This window comes from Salmo salar, chromosome 01 (assembly GCF_965601325.2).
Source record: "Salmo salar chromosome 01, fSalSal1, whole genome shotgun sequence".
Classification (NCBI taxonomy): Eukaryota; Metazoa; Chordata; class Actinopteri; order Salmoniformes; family Salmonidae; genus Salmo; species Salmo salar.
Window position 1 is genome coordinate 180,455,001 of NC_138291.1, and position 17,905 is coordinate 180,472,905.

A 17,905-nucleotide genomic window follows, 5' to 3' on the forward strand; every position below is an offset into this window, starting at 1 on the left:
TTAATAAGGAAATGATCTCAACAGAGAAAAATGTCCTCCTGTGTGCTACCTATATCCCCGCACTAGAATCTCTACACCTAGACATAACTATGACAAAACAACCAAAACAAATGGGTCACAACCCCTGCAGCTCTGTCGCACGCTGGGTCTGTACATAGTCAATGGTAGGTACACCTATAGCTCATCTCTTGGCAGTAGTACTGTAGACTACTTTATCACTGACCTCAACCCAGAGTCTCTTAGAGCGTTCACAGTCAGTCCACTGACATCCCTATCAGATCACAGCAAAATCACAGTCCAGTTTAACAGAGCTTTGCTCAGTCATGAGGCATCAAAGCCAAAGGAACTGAGTAATATTAAGAAATGCTATAGATGGAAGGAAAGTAGTGTGGAAACCTACCAAAAAACAATTAGACAACAACAAATTCAATCCCTTCTAGACAACTTCCTGGACAAAACGTTTCACTGTAATAGTGAAGGTGTAAACTTGGCAGTAGAAAACCTAAACAGTATATTTCACTTTGACTATGTACAGAGAAAGGTCGCCGTAGGCAGACCTGGCTCTCAAGAGAAGACAGGCTATGTGCAACACTGCCCACAAAATGAGGTGGAAACTGAGCTGCACTTCCTAACCTCCTGCTAAATGTATGACCATATTAGAGACACATATTTCCCTCAGATTACACAGATCCACAAAGAATTTGAAAACAAACCCGATTTTGATAAACTCCCATATCTATTGGGTGAAATACCACAGTGTGACATCACAGCGGCAAGATTTGTGACTTGTTGCCACAAGAAAAGGGCAACCAGTGAAGAACAAACACCATTGTAAATACAACCTATATTTATGTTTATTTATTTTCCCTTTTGTACTTTAACTATTCGCACATTGTTACACTGTATATTGACATAATATGACATTTTAAATGTCTATATTATTTTGGAACTTGTGTGAGTGTAATATTTACTGTTTATTTCACTTTTATTTATCCATTTCACTTGCTTTGGCAATGTAAACATATGTTTCCCATGCCAATAAAACCTCTTGAATTGAGAGAGAGAGCGAGAGAGAGAGAGAGAGAGAGAGAGAGAGAGAGAGAGAGAGAGAGAGAGAGAGAGAGAGAATACACGCTGTTGCTTTTCTCTACATCACCCTGAGACTAGATGCTCCTGTGGTTTCTACACTGCAAGTGTAGTGTTTGTGCGTGCGTGCGTGCGTGCGTGCGTGTTTGCATAGTGCCTTCCAGGAAGACATGAAATAGAATTCTATACAGCTAAACAAATAGAGTATGATAAACATCTTTCATTTGCTGGTGGCACAACAGAAGTGGAACAAAATGGTTAGGTATACATCAACCTCTAAGCAGCTGTTCAGAGAGCAGGGCAGAATGTGGCTCTTTGTTTTCATCGGTACGCTGGCTGACGTTGAAATGTGCACTTTGTTGCAATGTGTGTTTTCTTATCATAAGCCATTGACACGATGAAGTGAGGAAATTAATTGATATGCCAAAAGGAAAAGACAGGTAGAATAGCATCACTAGATAGATTCCAGAACATTCCACAGGGGGAAGAGACAGGTAGAATAGCATCACTAGATAGATTCCAGAACATTCCACAGGGGAAGAGACTGGTAGAATAGCATCACTAGATAGATTCCAGAACATTCCACAGGGGAAGAGACAGGTAGAATAGCATCACTAGATAGATTCCAGAACATTCCACAGGGGAAGAGACTGGTAGAATAGCATCACTAGATAGATTCCAGAACATTCCACAGGGGAAGAGACAGGTAGAATAGCATCACTAGATAGATTCCAGAACATTCCACAGGGGAAGAGACAGGTAGAATAGCATCACTAGATAGATTCCAGAACATTCCACAGGGGAAGAGACAGGTAGAATAGCATCACTAGATAGATTCCAGAACATTCCACAGGGGAAGAGACTGGTAGAATAGCATCACTAGATAGATTCCAGAACATTCCACAGGGGAAGAGACAGGTAGAATAGCATCACTAGATAGATTCCAGAACATTCCACAGGGGAAGAGACAGGTAGAATAGCATCACTAGATAGATTCCAGAACATTCCACAGGGGAAGAGACAGGTAGAATAGCATCACTAGATAGATTCCAGAACATTCCACAGGGGAAGAGACTGGTAGAATAGCATCACTAGATAGATTCCAGAACATTCCACAGGGGAAGAGACAGGTAGAATAGCATCACTAGATAGATTCCAGAACATTCCACAGGGGAAGAGACAGGTAGAATAGCATCACTAGATAGATTCCAGAACATTCCACAGGGGAAGAGACAGGTAGAATAGCATCACTAGATAGATTCCAGAACATTCCACAGGGGAAGAGACAGGTAGAATAGCATCACTAGATAGATTCCAGAACATTCCACAGGGGGAAGAGACAGGTAGAATAGCATCACTAGATAGATTCCAGAACATTCCACAGGGGAAGAGACAGGTAGAATAGCATCACTAGATAGATTCCAGAACATTCCACAGGGGAAGAGACAGGTAGAATAGCATCACTAGATAGATTCCAGAACATTCCACAGGGGAAGAGACAGGTAGAATAGCATCACTAGATAGATTCCAGAACATTCCACAGGGGAAGAGACAGGTAGAATAGCATCACTAGATAGATTCCAGAACATTCCACAGGGGAAGAGACAGGTAGAATAGCATCACTAGATAGATTCCAGAACATTCCACAGGGGGAAGAGACAGGTAGAATAGCATCACTAGATAGATTCCAGAACATTCCACAGGGGAAGAGACTGGTAGAATAGCATCACTAGATAGATTCCAGAACATTCCACAGGGGAAGAGACAGGTAGAATAGCATCACTAGATAGATTCCAGAACATTCCACAGGGGAAGAGACAGGTAGAATAGCATCACTAGATAGATTCCAGAACATTCCACAGGGGAAGAGACAGGTAGAATAGCATCACTAGATAGATTCCAGAACATTCCACAGGGGAAGAGACAGGTAGAATAGCATCACTAGATAGATTCCAGAACAGATAGAATAGCATCACTAGATAGATTCCAGAACATTCCACAGGGGAAGAGACTGGTAGAATAGCATCACTAGATAGATTCCAGAACATTCCACAGGGGAAGAGACTGGTAGAATAGCATCACTAGATAGATTCCAGAACATTCCACAGGGGAAGAGACAGGTAGAATAGCATCACTAGATAGATTCCAGAACATTCCACAGGGGAAGAGACAGGTAGAATAGCATCACTAGATAGATTCCAGAACATTCCACAGGGGAAGAGACTGGTAGAATAGCATCACTAGATAGATTCCAGAACATTCCACAGGGGAAGAGACTGGTAGAATAGCATCACTAGATAGATTCCAGAACATTCCACAGGGGAAGAGACTGGTAGAATAGCATCACTAGATAGATTCCAGAACATTCCACAGGGGAAGAGACTGGTAGAATAGCATCACTAGATAGATTCCAGAACATTCCACAGGGGAAGAGACAGGTAGAATAGCATCACTAGATAGATTCCAGAACATTCCACAGGGGAAGAGACAGGTAGAATAGCATCACTAGATAGATTCCAGAACATTCCACAGGGGAAGAGACTGGTAGAATAGCATCACTAGATAGATTCCAGAACATTCCACAGGGGAAGAGACAGGTAGAATAGCATCACTAGATAGATTCCAGAACATTCCACAGGGGAAGAGACAGGTAGAATAGCATCACTAGATAGATTCCAGAACATTCCACAGGGGAAGAGACAGGTAGAATAGCATCACTAGATAGATTCCAGAACATTCCACAGGGGAAGAGACTGGTAGAATAGCATCACTAGATAGATTCCAGAACATTCCACAGGGGAAGAGACAGGTAGAATAGCATCACTAGATAGATTCCAGAACATTCCACAGGGGAAGAGACAGGTAGAATAGCATCACTAGATAGATTCCAGAACATTCCACAGGGGAAGAGACAGGTAGAATAGCATCACTAGATAGTTTCCAGAACATTCCACAGTTGAAGAGACAGGTAGAATAGCATCACTAGATAGATTCCAGAACAGGTAGAATAGCATCACTAGATAGATTCCAGAACATTCCACAGGGGAAGAGACAGGTAGAATAGCATCACTAGATAGATTCCAGAACATTCCACAGGGGAAGAGACTGGTAGAATAGCATCACTAGATAGATTCCAGAACATTCCACAGGGGAAGAGACTGGTAGAATAGCATCACTAGATAGATTCCAGAACATTCCACAGGGGAAGAGACAGGTAGAATAGCATCACTAGATAGATTCCAGAACATTCCACAGGGGAAGAGACAGGTAGAATAGCATCACTAGATAGATTCCAGAACATTCCACAGGGGAAGAGACAGGTAGAATAGCATCACTAGATAGATTCCAGAACATTCCACAGGGGAAGAGACAGGTAGAATAGCATCACTAGATAGATTCCAGAACATTCCACAGGGGAAGAGACTGGTAGAATAGCATCACTAGATAGATTCCAGAACATTCCACAGGGGAAGAGACAGGTAGAATAGCATCACTAGATAGATTCCAGAACATTCCACAGGGGGAAGAGACAGGTAGAATAGCATCACTAGATAGATTCCAGAACATTCCACAGGGGAAGAGACTGGTAGAATAGCATCACTAGATAGATTCCAGAACATTCCACAGTTGAAGAGACAGGTAGAATAGCATCACTAGATAGATTCCAGAACATTCCACAGGGGAAGAGACAGGTAGAATAGCATCACTAGATAGATTCCAGAACATTCCACAGGGGAAGAGACAGGTAGAATAGCATCACTAGATAGATTCCAGAACATTCCACAGGGGGAAGAGACTGGTAGAATAGCATCACTAGATAGATTCCAGAACATTCCACAGGGGAAGAGACAGGTAGAATAGCATCACTAGATAGATTCCAGAACATTCCACAGGGGAAGAGACTGGTAGAATAGCATCACTAGATAGATTCCAGAACATTCCACAGGGGAAGAGACTGGTAGAATAGCATCACTAGATAGATTCCAGAACATTCCACAGGGGGAAGAGACAGGTAGAATAGCATCACTAGATAGATTCCAGAACATTCCACAGGGGAAGAGACTGGTAGAATAGCATCACTAGATAGATTCCAGAACATTCCACAGGGGAAGAGAGAGGTAGAATAGCATCACTAGATAGATTCCAGAACATTCCACAGGGGAAGAGACAGGTAGAATAGCATCACTAGATAGATTCCAGAACATTCCACAGGGGAAGAGACTGGTAGAATAGCATCACTAGATAGATTCCAGAACATTCCACAGGGGAAGAGACTGGTAGAATAGCATCACTAGATAGATTCCAGAACATTCCACAGGGGAAGAGACAGGTAGAATAGCATCACTAGATAGATTCCAGAACATTCCACAGGGGAAGAGACTGGTAGAATAGCATCACTAGATAGATTCCAGAACATTCCACAGGGGAAGAGACAGGTAGAATAGCATCACTAGATAGATTCCAGAACAGGTAGAATAGCATCACTAGATAGATTCCAGAACATTCCACAGGGGAAGAGACAGGTAGAATAGCATCACTAGATAGATTCCAGAACATTCCACAGGGGAAGAGACTGGTAGAATAGCATCACTAGATAGATTCCAGAACATTCCACAGGGGGAAGAGACTGGTAGAATAGCATCACTAGATAGATTCCAGCACATTCCACAGGGGAAGAGACAGGTAGAATAGCATCACTAGATAGATTCCAGAACATTCCACAGGGGAAGAGACAGGTAGAATAGCATCACTAGATAGATTCCAGAACATTCCACAGGGCTGTTATAAAACTGGATCGTATTTTAACTTTGCTATCAGCTTCAGCGGTCAGTGACAGTGGCTTCTCTACTCAAATTATGATGATGATGCTGTGTGTGTGTGTGTGTGTGTGTGTGTGTGTGTGTGTGTGTGTGTGTGTGTGTGTGTGTGTGTGTGTGTGTGTGTGTGTGTGTGTGTGTGTGTGTGTGTGTGTGTCATCAGCACACAGGAAATGTAGGTCTGTTAGGGTAGACCCACAGGCAACACCAATCCCATCTAATCTCTCTCTCTCTTTATCTCCATTTATTTCAACGAAGTCAAAACTTTTTTTTTTTTTTTTATCACCTATTGAGATTTAACTCAGGCTGCTAATGACTTTACTGTTTTCAGAGAACTAATGTGACCCAGAGCTATAGACTGTTTACTCATATGATTATATATATGGCTATAGACTGTATATTCATATATATGGCTATAGACTGTATATTCATATATATGGCTATAGACTGTATATTAATATATATGGCTATAGACTATTGATTCATATATATGGCTATAGACTGTATATTCATATATATATGGCTATAGACTGTATATTCATATATATATGGCTATAGACTGTTTACTCATATATATATGGCTATAGACTGTTTACTCATATATATATGGCTATAGACTGTTTATTTATATATATGGCTATAGACTGTTTATTCATATATTTTTCTATAGACTGTTTACTCATATGATTCTATATATGAATATAGACTGTTTATTCATATATATGGCTATAGACAGTTTTTTCATATGATTATATATATGTGGATCCACTGTGTCAGGTGGGCTGTTTGGGCTGATGTTGATTGGACCATGAGAGCTATGTACCTGTTCCTTCCCAGAGGGAGTCTCGGTCCAGAGCAGTCTGTACCCCAGCAGGGGACCGTTGGCGTAGGCTGGGACGTCCCAGGAGGCCTGGATGGAGGTGGGAGAGATGGACTCTACCTGGAGGTTCTCCACCGGCCCAGGGACCTTCACTGCTGGGACAGGAACACACACATCACAGATCAGAAACACACTCACACACACGCACTCACACTCACACACTCACACACACACACACTCACACACACACACAAATCTATTTCTGTTTATTTTTGACTATTTAAATTGAAAACAATGAAATTAAGTTACTTAAAGGTCCAATGCAGCCGTTTTGATCTCAATATCAAATAATTTCTGATTAACAATTAAGTACCTTGACTGTGATTGTTTTCAATTAAAATGGTCAAAAATAAACAAAAATAGCTTCTTCACAAAGAGTAATTTTTAAAGCAAGAATTTCTCTAGGACTGTCTGGGAGTGGTCTGAGTGGGGGTGGGGGGGGGGAATGTGCTATTATTGGTAGAGAGTAAAAAGGCATTATCACAATTTCCATAATTTCACGGTATTATTCCAACCACATAGTGTTTAAATATATATAAAACACAGGAAATTCACGCTTTTGACTGCACTGGGTCTTTAATTATTACCCAGAAACTATTTGATATTGAGATAAAAACAGCTGCATTGGGGCCTTTAAAGGTGTTAGTGCCATATTAAAAAGGTTTTAATAGTAAAGCGGAATTAAAAGGTGAGCTGCAGATATTTCAATGGTATGTTTTCCACCTGCACAAGGTCTTATAGAACAATGTAATCTTGGCAGGCTGGCTGGATGGATGAGGCCCCAGTGAGAGGATAGCTAAGGAATGATCAGGGGAGATTGGAATCAGCTTCCACAGGCTGTAATACCACCATGTATACTGCTGCTTCAGACCAGGCAGAGAAGGAAAAAACAATGGGGGATAGAGAGGGACAAAGAAAAAAAGAGTGAAAGAATGAAATTAGACTTTATGTGTCCTAAACCCCCTAAATCCGCTGGCAAATCCGTCTTTGGTCCGGCAGGGTTTTAGTCTTCTCCTTATATAGAATAATCTATAGCTTGATCTCTGCTCAGAATCATGAAGTAGAGACGGGGATTATTTTGTGAGAGTGTACTGGTACATCTAGGTGTGTGTGTGAGCATATGTGTGTGTGTATAGATGTGTGTGTGTAGATGTGTGTGTGTGTAGATGTGTGTGTGTAGATGTGTGTGTGTGTGTGTGTGTAGATGTGTGTGTGTGTGTGTGTGTGTAGATGTGTGTGTGTGTGTGTGTGTGTGTGTGTGTGTGTGTGTGTGTGTGTGTGTGTGTGTGTGTGTGTGTGTGTGTGTGTGTGTGTGTGTGTGTGTGTGTGTGTGTGTATGTGTGTGTGTATGTGTGTGTGTGAGACTGCTTGTGTACTAGTGTGATACTGTATTTGGATACAGGGCAGCAGATGAGGAATGTATTGTTATTGTGCTCTCCTTTCCACCCTGCAGGTCTAGACCAGGAAACATCAACCAGTTTCAGCCGCGGGACATTGAGCCGGATGGTCGGGGGGGACGGAAAATGAATTACAAATCATTTGTAGACTGCAAATTGACCGCAAAGAAGCCCAAAACAGATATAATGTTTGATCCATTGTTTGTTTCCGTTATTGATGGAACGTTTTTACAGCCCGGTACTGGGTTACCTTCAGACGACACAAATGAAGCTTTTGTGCCTCGTAGAGCAAAACAACCCGAACACTTGTTCACTAATGTATCCTCTTTAGATATTAGTTTGTAGCTCCAACGATTCGGTTCTGGACAGTCGGTTTTGTGAGAAGACCTCTTCAGAAAGTTGGGATGTTCACGACAGTAGGTTCAGATGACTGCCGTAAAGCGTGTCGGTTGCCGTAAAGCAAAACAAACTAAAGTGTCTTGATGGAATAGGCGCAAAACTTTATACTGGTAGAAAAGGGGGGATTGAGCTCCAGTGAAAGTGCACAGACTACTTGGTGCTCATCTCCTGCATTATAACACCAGTTCATTACTTGGTGCTCATCTCCTGCATTATAACACCAGTTCATTACTTGGTGTTCATCTCCTGCATTATAACACCAGTTCATTACTTGGTGCTCATCTCCTGCATTATAACACCAGTTCATTACTTGGTGCTCATCTCCTGCATTATAACACCAGTTCATTACTTGGTGTTCATCTCCTGCATTATAACACCAGTTCAATACTGGTTTTGACTGAGCAGTGGGCAGTCCTTTACCTTTACCTCTGGTTGGGTTTTGTGACTAGGCAGGGCTGTCCTGTATTAATTAGTTGTGTACCTCCACAATCCCCCTACCTCAACTCAATTGAGATGGTTTGATCTGAGTCGTACCGCAGAGTGAAGGAAAAGCAGCCAGGTGGCATTCCAGGTGAAGCTGGTTGAGAGAATGCCAAGATTGTGCAAAGCTGTCATCAAGGTAAAGGGTGGCTATTTGAAGAATCTCAAATATAAAATATATTTTGATTTGTTTAACACTTTTTTAGTTACTACATGATTCCAAATGTGTTATTTTAATGTTTTGATGTCTTCACTATTATTCTACAATGTAGAAAATAGTAAAAATAAAGAAAAACCCTGGAATGACTATGTGTGTCCAAACTATTAACGGGTAGTGTATATATACATTTATACTACTGACTACAACATTGCTTGTCCTAATATTTATATATTTATTCATTCCATTATTTTACTTTTATTTGTATTGTTGTATATTGTTAGATATTACTGCACTGTTGGAGTTAGGAACACAACTATTTCACTACTATTAACATCTGCTAAATACATTTATTCAACCAATACAATTTGATTTGGTTTGTGTGTTGACTATGAACTGGGTAGTGCTCTGGCTATGTGAAGTTTTGTCAGTATAACTTATACTTGGATCCTATTTGGGACTAGGCAGGCTTGAGCTGTATTTCTGCTCCGGGGTGAATGCTGAGCAGGGCTCAACTATGCTTACGCTCAGGCTGCGTGGTGAGTTTGAGTGTCTCAGATCTCTCTCCAGGGCCGTTGTCGTTGTAGGCCACCACTCTGAAGGAGTAGGTCTCCTCTGGCTTCAGGTTACTGACAGTCATCTGGAGGGTCTCTGCCTCCGACACGTTCACAGACCTCTCCCTGAAACAGCAACAGACACAGTTACAGACCTCTCCCTGAAACAGCAACAGACACAGTCACAGACCTCTCCCTGAAACAGCAACAGACACAGTCACAGACCTCTCCCTGAAACAGCAACAGACACAGTCACAGACCTCTCCCTGAAACAGCAACAGACACAGTCACAGACCTCTCCCTGAAACAGCAACAGACACAGTTACAGACCTCTCCCTGAAACAGCAACAGACACAGTCACAGACCTCTCCCTGAAACAACAGACACAGTCACAGACCTCTCCCTGAAACAGCAACAGACACAGTCACAGACCTCTCCCTGAAACAGCAACAGACACAGTCACAGACCTCTCCCTGAAACAGCAACAGACACAGTTACAGACCTCTCCCTGAAACAGCAACAGACACAGTCACAGACCTCTCCCTGAAACAACAGACACGGTTACAGACCTCTCCCTGAAACAACAGACACAGTCACAGACCTCTCCCTGAAACAGCAACAGACACAGTCACAGACCTCTCCCTGAAACAGCAACAGACACAGTCACAGACCTCTCCCTGAAACAGCAACAGACACAGTTACAGACCTCTCCCTGAAACAGCAACAGACACAGTCACAGACCTCTCCCTGAAACAACAGACACGGTTACAGACCTCTCCCTGAAACAGCAACAGACACAGTTACAGACCTCTCCCTGAAACAGCAACAGACACAGTTACAGACCTCTCCCTGAAACAGCAACAGACACGGTTACAGACCTCTCCCTGAAACAACAACAGACACAGTTACAGACCTCTCCCTGAAACAACAACAGACACAGTTACAGACCTCTCCCTGAAACAGCAACAGACACAGTCACAGACCTCTCCCTGAAACAACAGACACAGTTACAGACCTCTCCCTGAAACAGCAACAGACACAGTCACAGACCTCTCCCTGAAACAGCAACAGACACAGTCACAGACCTCTCCCTGAAACAGCAACAGACACAGTCACAGACCTCTCCCTGAAACAGCAACAGACACAGTCACAGACCTCTCCCTGAAACAGCAACAGACACAGTTACAGACCTCTCCCTGAAACAGCAACAGACACAGTTACAGACCTCTCCCTGAAACAACAACAGACACAGTTACAGACCTCTCCCTGAAACAGCAACAGACACAGTTACAGACCTCTCCCTGAAACAGCAACAGACACAGTCACAGACCTCTCCCTGAAACAGCAACAGACACAGTCACAGACCTCTCCCTGAAACAGCAACAGACACAGTCACAGACCTCTCCCTGAAACAGCAACAGACACAGTTACAGACCTCTCCCTGAAACAGCAACAGACACAGTTACAGACCTCTCCCTGAAACAACAACAGACACAGTTACAGACCTCTCCCTGAAACAGCAACAGACACAGTTACAGACCTCTCCCTGAAACAGCAACAGACACAGTCACAGACCTCTCCCTGAAACAGCAACAGACACAGTCACAGACCTCTCCCTGAAACAGCAACAGACACAGTCACAGACCTCTCCCTGAAACAGCAACAGACACAGTTACAGACCTCTCCCTGAAACAGCAACAGACACAGTTACAGACCTCTCCCTGAAACAACAACAGACACAGTTACAGACCTCTCCCTGAAACAGCAACAGACACAGTCACAGACCTCTCCCTGAAACAGCAACAGACACAGTCACAGACCTCTCCCTGAAACAGCAACAGACACAGTCACAGACCTCTCCCTGAAACAGCAACAGACACAGTTACAGAATACTCCCTGTAATTACATACACAATCATAGAGACTGCTGCCTCAAACAACAGACAGAGAGACAGAGTACACACCACACACACACACACACACACACACAGACAGACAGACAGACAGACAGACAGACAGACAGACAGACAGACAGACAGACAGACAGACAGACAGACAGACAGACAGACAGACAGACAGACAGACAGACAGACAGACAGACAGACAGACAGACAGACAGACAGACAGACAGACAGACAGAAACGGCCTCTCAGTAAGGAGAGACAGGATCAGAATAAAGCACTGGAAATGGCTTCAGACGTCCTATTGAAAATACCATTCAATCCATATAATCCCTCCTGCAGAAACTGTAATCCCAGGGGCTTTCAGTACCTCTTCATCCCCATACAAACCTCACTGACTAGATAGACATGGCCCTGAGATGGATTTTGTTTTTTTTTATACTATTTTAAGTGATGATCAGTGACTGCTCTGCCAATACTGCTCTCCCAGTTCCCGCCCCTTAGCCCCCTGCATCCAGCAACTTGAGGAAGGTCTGTCAAATGCTCAGTCTGCTCTGCTCTCAAGTGGTTGGCCAGGGACCTTGGCAAAGTCTCACCTAACGCAACAAATAGCTGGCAGATGACCCCTCTGCCTGTTATTTCTTATGGGAATGAGCTGAATACCCCAATATGACTTTAAATCTCCCGAGGTGACTTGGGCTAATGCACCTAAACGTGCATTTGGGTACAGGACTCGTGTCCTGACCTTCTGGTTCTCTGGGAAACATGGTTAAACCGTTCTGTCTCTGATGAAAGACATTGGGGTTCAATTATTTGCAAATGATCTTAATGAACCTTGTCCCATAGTATGTAATAGAGATATGAATCAGCAAAATACTCATCCTAGTTTTAATTAATTAAGAAGAGACATTTGAAAAAAAAGTTTTTTTCTCCTCATCGGTTTTTACCGTGATTTAGCCACGGTCTCCTGTATCCCTCGACCCTGAGCTCTAGAAATGTTCTCCTACATATTTAATCCTTTCGCAGAGAAACACGCCCCTTTTAAACAATTCAGAGTCAAAGATAGATCTACTTCTTGATTTTTGTACGGGAGCTAACTGAGCTCATACAGATGAGAAATCCGGCCTGGGCCAAAGCAAAGGAAAGACTGACACTGTAGTGGACTGGCAATCGATCAGACAACTGGTAGATCTACATCTCTAAGATCTATATCTGATTATGTTGTTGATCCTTCTCAATTCCGATAAACAGTAAATGCACTGAAGCGTACGCATTTCTCTTCTTCCCCTGCCGAAGCAAAGTTCTGATTGTTTATGTCACGTACGGTGATACAATGCTATGTTTTGATTTATAAAGGCTTTTTACTAAAAAGTTCCACTGTAACGAACATCATCACTAAAGTTTAGACATAAGAGTTACCAACCCCTGGTCTCAGAGATGATATAACTCTGGAAATATCATTTGGTCTCTACTGAGTTAGGTAAATCAGCTTTTAGTGCAGCTTATCTGTAGAACAATCTTCAAGAGTATTTTAGCGTAGCTGTTGACCGTGGGGGTATTTAACCGTACCTGTTGACCGTGGGGTATTTAACCGTACCTGTTGACCGTGTAGTATTTAACCGTACCTGTTGACCGTGGGGTATTTAACCGTACCTGTTGACCGTGGGGGTATTTAACCGTACCTGTTGACCGTGGGGTATTTAACCGTACCTGTTGACCGTGGGGGTATTTTACCGTACCTGTTGACCGTGTCCTGGGAGTAGTAGATGCCGTAGGTCTGGACAGTTCCTCTGGTCTCCTGCGGGGGGCGCCAGCTGAGGCGGACAAAACGGCTGGACACTAGGACAGGGACCACGTCACGGGGAGCAGAGGGGAGGAGGACACCTGAGCTGGGGACAACTGGTGGGGGAGGAGAGGAGTAAGTCAGAGAAGTAGGGGACTCAGGGCTAGGGACCTGAGGAGCTGGTGTTGGGCTGGCTACTGGTTCTAGGTAGGTATGTTAGTTATTTAGGAAGGAGGGAGGGAGGGAGGGAAGGAAGGAAGGAAGGAAGGAAGGAAGGAAGGAAGGAAGGAAGGAAGGAAGGAAGGAAGGAAGGAAGGAAGGAAGGAAGGAAGGAAGGAAGGAAGGAAGGAAGGAAGGAAGGAAGGGGAGGAAGAGAAGGAGGAGAGGAGGGAAGGAGGGAGGCAGGTAGGGAAGGAGGAAGACGACGAGGATGAGGGAGGGAGGGAGGGAGGGAGGGAGGGAGGATGAGGAAGGGAATAAAACAAGAGGTGTATGGCCGATGGAATGAGAAGATAAGGAAAGAAAGGAAGAACAAGTGATAAAGAAGATCATAGACAAGATAGTTTAATACAGTGCAGTAGAAGTGTCATTCAGAAGATACAGAAGCAGTTAAAGAGAGAGAGAGAGAGAGAGAGAGAGAGAGAGAGAGAGAGAGGAGAGAGAGAGAGAGAGAGAGAGAGAGAGAGAGAGAGAGAGAGAGAGAGAGAGAGAGAGAGAGAGAGAGAGAGAGAGAGAGATATATGTTTACAGTTGAGTAGCTGAATGTAAAGCGATGGTTACAGCATTGTATGTAATATACTGTAAAATTGTATGTAATATAATGTATCATTGTCTGTAATATACTGTAAAATTGTATGTAATATGATGTAACACTGAATGTCCTATTGACTGACTGTCTGTCTGAAGCCATGTATGTTCTGGAATGAGATCAGACATGTTCAGATTGCGATGCCATCATTACATGAATTTATTGATACAGTCATGTTCATGTTTGACAATAAGGCATTACTTATTGACAACATATGCCATTGATTCATCAAAACAGGAAGATATGGAATGAAAGCTAACTATAACCATACTTGCTAACTATAAACATAAATGCTAACTATAACCATAAAGGCTAACTATAATGATAAAGGCTAACTATAACCACAAAGGCTAACTATAATCATAAGTGCTAACTATAATCATAAAGGCTAACTATAATCATAAGGGCTAAGTATAATCATAAGGGCTAACTATAACCATACAGGCTATCTATAATTATGAAGGCTAACTATAACCATAAGGGCTAACTATAACCATACAGGCTAACTATAACCATACAGGCTATCTATAATTATGAAGGCTAACTATAATCATAAGGGCTAACTATAACCATACAGGCTAACTATAACCATACAGGCTATCTATAATTATGAAGGCTAACTATAACCATAAAGGCTAACTATAACCATACAGGCTAACTATAATTATGAAGGCTAACTATAACCATACAGGCTAACTATAATTATGAAGGCTAACTATAATCATAAGGGCTAACTATAACCATAAAGGCTAACTGTAATTATGAAGGCTAACTATAACCATAAAGGCTAACTGTAATTATGAAGGCTAACTATAACCATAAAGGCTAACTATAATCATAAAGGCTAACTATAATCATAAGGGCTAAATATAACCATAAAGGCTAACTGTAATTATGAAGGCTAACTATAACCATAAAGGCTAACTATAATCATAAAGGCTAACTATAATCATAAAGGCTAACTATAACCATAAAGGCTAACTATAATTATGAAGGCTAACTATAATCATAAAGGCTAACTATAACCATACAGGCTAACTATAATTATGAAGGCTAACTATAACTATAAAGGCTAACTGTAATTATGAAAACTAACTATAACCATACATGCTAACAATAACCATAAAGGCTAACTATAACCATAAAGGCTAACTATAACAATAAAGGCTAACTATAACAATAAAGGCTAAATATAACCACAAAGGCTAACTATAACAATACAGGCTAGCTATAATCATAAGGGCTAACTATAATCATAAGCCTAACTATAATCATAAGGGCTAACTATAATCATAAGGGCTACCTATAATCATAATGGCAAACTATAATCATAAGGGCTAACTATAATCATAAAGGCTAACTATAATCATAAGGGCTAACTATAACCATACAGGCTATCTATAATTATGAAGGCTAACTATAACCATAAAGTCTAACTATAACCATACAGGCTAACTATAATTATGAAGGCTAACTATAACCATAAAGGCTAACTATAACCATACAGGCTAACTATAATTATGAAGGCTAACTATAATCATAAAGGCTAACTATAATTATGAAGGCTAACTATAACCATACAGGCTAACTATAATTATGAAGGCTAACTATAACCATAAAGGCTAACTATAACCATACAGGCTAACTATAACCATAAAGGCTAACTATAATCATAAAGGCTAACTATAATTATGAAGGCTAACTATAACCATAAAGGCTAACTGTAATTATGAAGGCTAACTATAACCATAAAGGCTAACTATAATCATAAAGGCTAAATATAATCATAAGGGCTAACTATAATCATAAGGGCTAACTATAATCATAAAGGCTAACTATAATCATAAGGGCTAACTATAATCATAAAGGCTAACTATAATCATAAGGGCTAACTATAACCATAAAGGCTAACTATAATTATGAAGGCTAACTATAATCATAAAGGCTAACTATAACCATACAGGCTAACTATAATTATGAAGGCTAACTATAACCTTAAAGGCTAACTGTAATTATGAAGGCTAACTATAACCATAAAGGCTAACTATAACCATACAGGCTAACTATAATTATGAAGGCTAACTATAATCATAAAGGCTAACTATAATTATGAAGGCTAACTATAACCATAAAGGCTAACTGTAATTATGAAGGCTAACTATAACCATAAAGGCTAACTATAATCATAAAGGCTAACTATAATCATAAGGGCTAACTATAATCATAAGGGCTAACTATAACCATACAGGCTATCTATAATTATGAAGGCTAACTATAACCATAAAGGCTAACTATAACCATACAGGCTAACTATAATTATGAAGGCTAACTATAACCATAAAGGCTAACTATAACCATACAGGCTAACTATAACCATACAGGCTAACTATAATTATGAAGGCTAACTATAACCATAAAGGCTAACTGTAATTATGAAGGCTAACTATAACCATAAAGGCTAACTATAATCACAAGGGCTAACTATAATCATAAGGGCTAACTATAATCATAAAGGCTAACTATAATCATAAGGGCTAACTATAATCATAAAGGCTAACTATAATCATAAGGGCTAACTATAACCATACAGGCTATCTATAATTATGAAGGCTAACTATAACCATAGAGGAAAACTATAATTATGAAGGCTAACTATAACCATACAGGCTAACTATAATTATGAAGGCTAACTATAACCATACAGGCTAACTATAATTATGAAGGCTAACTATAACCATACAGGCTAACTATAATTATGAAGGGTAACTATAACCATACAGGCTAACTATAATTATGAAGGCTAACTATAACCATAAAGGCTAACTGTAATTATGAAGGCTAACTATAACCATAAAGGGTAACTATAATCATAAAGGCTAACTATAATCATAAGGGCTGACTATAATCATAAGGGCTAACTATAACCATACAGGCTATCTATAATTATGAAGGCTAACTATAACCATAAAGGCTAACTATAACCATACAGGCTAACTATAATTATGAAGGCTAACTATAATCATAAAGGCTAACTATAACCATACAGGCTAACTATAATTATGAAGGCTAACTATAACCATAAAGGCTAACTGTAATTATGAAGGCTAACTATAACCATAAAGGCTAACTATAATCATAAAGGCTAACTATAATCATAAGGGCTAACTATAATCATAAGGGCTAACTATAATCATAAAGGCTAACTATAATTATGAAGGCTAACTATAACCATACAGGCTAACTATAATTATGAAGGGTAACTATAACCATACAGGCTAACTATAATTATGAAGGCTAACTATAACCATAAAGGCTAACTGTAATTATGAAGGCTAACTATAACCATAAAGGGTAACTATAATCATAAAGGCTAACTATAATCATAAGGGCTGACTATAATCATAAGGGCTAACTATAACCATACAGGCTATCTATAATTATGAAGGCTAACTATAACCATAAAGGCTAACTATAACCATACAGGCTAACTATAATTATGAAGGCTAACTATAATCATAAAGGCTAACTATAACCATACAGGCTAACTATAATTATGAAGGCTAACTATAACCATAAAGGCTAACTGTAATTATGAAGGCTAACTATAACCATAAAGGCTAACTATAATCATAAAGGCTAACTAT

General features: G+C 40.8%; 1 protein-coding gene across 2 annotated transcripts in view; it reads right to left on the reverse strand.

Moving 5' to 3' along the window:
* The window catches only part of LOC106591943 (netrin receptor DCC), a 586,418-nt gene that overhangs the window by 174,290 nt on the left and 394,223 nt on the right, over nucleotides 1-17,905 (reverse strand). For both annotated transcript variants that reach the window (XM_082956999.1, XM_082956994.1), the window contains exons 8-10: nucleotides 13,410-13,569; nucleotides 9,742-9,896; nucleotides 6,727-6,875 (exon numbers count right to left, since the gene is read on the reverse strand). In XM_082956999.1, the coding sequence (XP_082813125.1) occupies nucleotides 6,727-6,875; nucleotides 9,742-9,896; nucleotides 13,410-13,569 (464 nt within the window). The remainder of the gene's footprint in view (nucleotides 1-6,726; nucleotides 6,876-9,741; nucleotides 9,897-13,409; nucleotides 13,570-17,905) is intronic.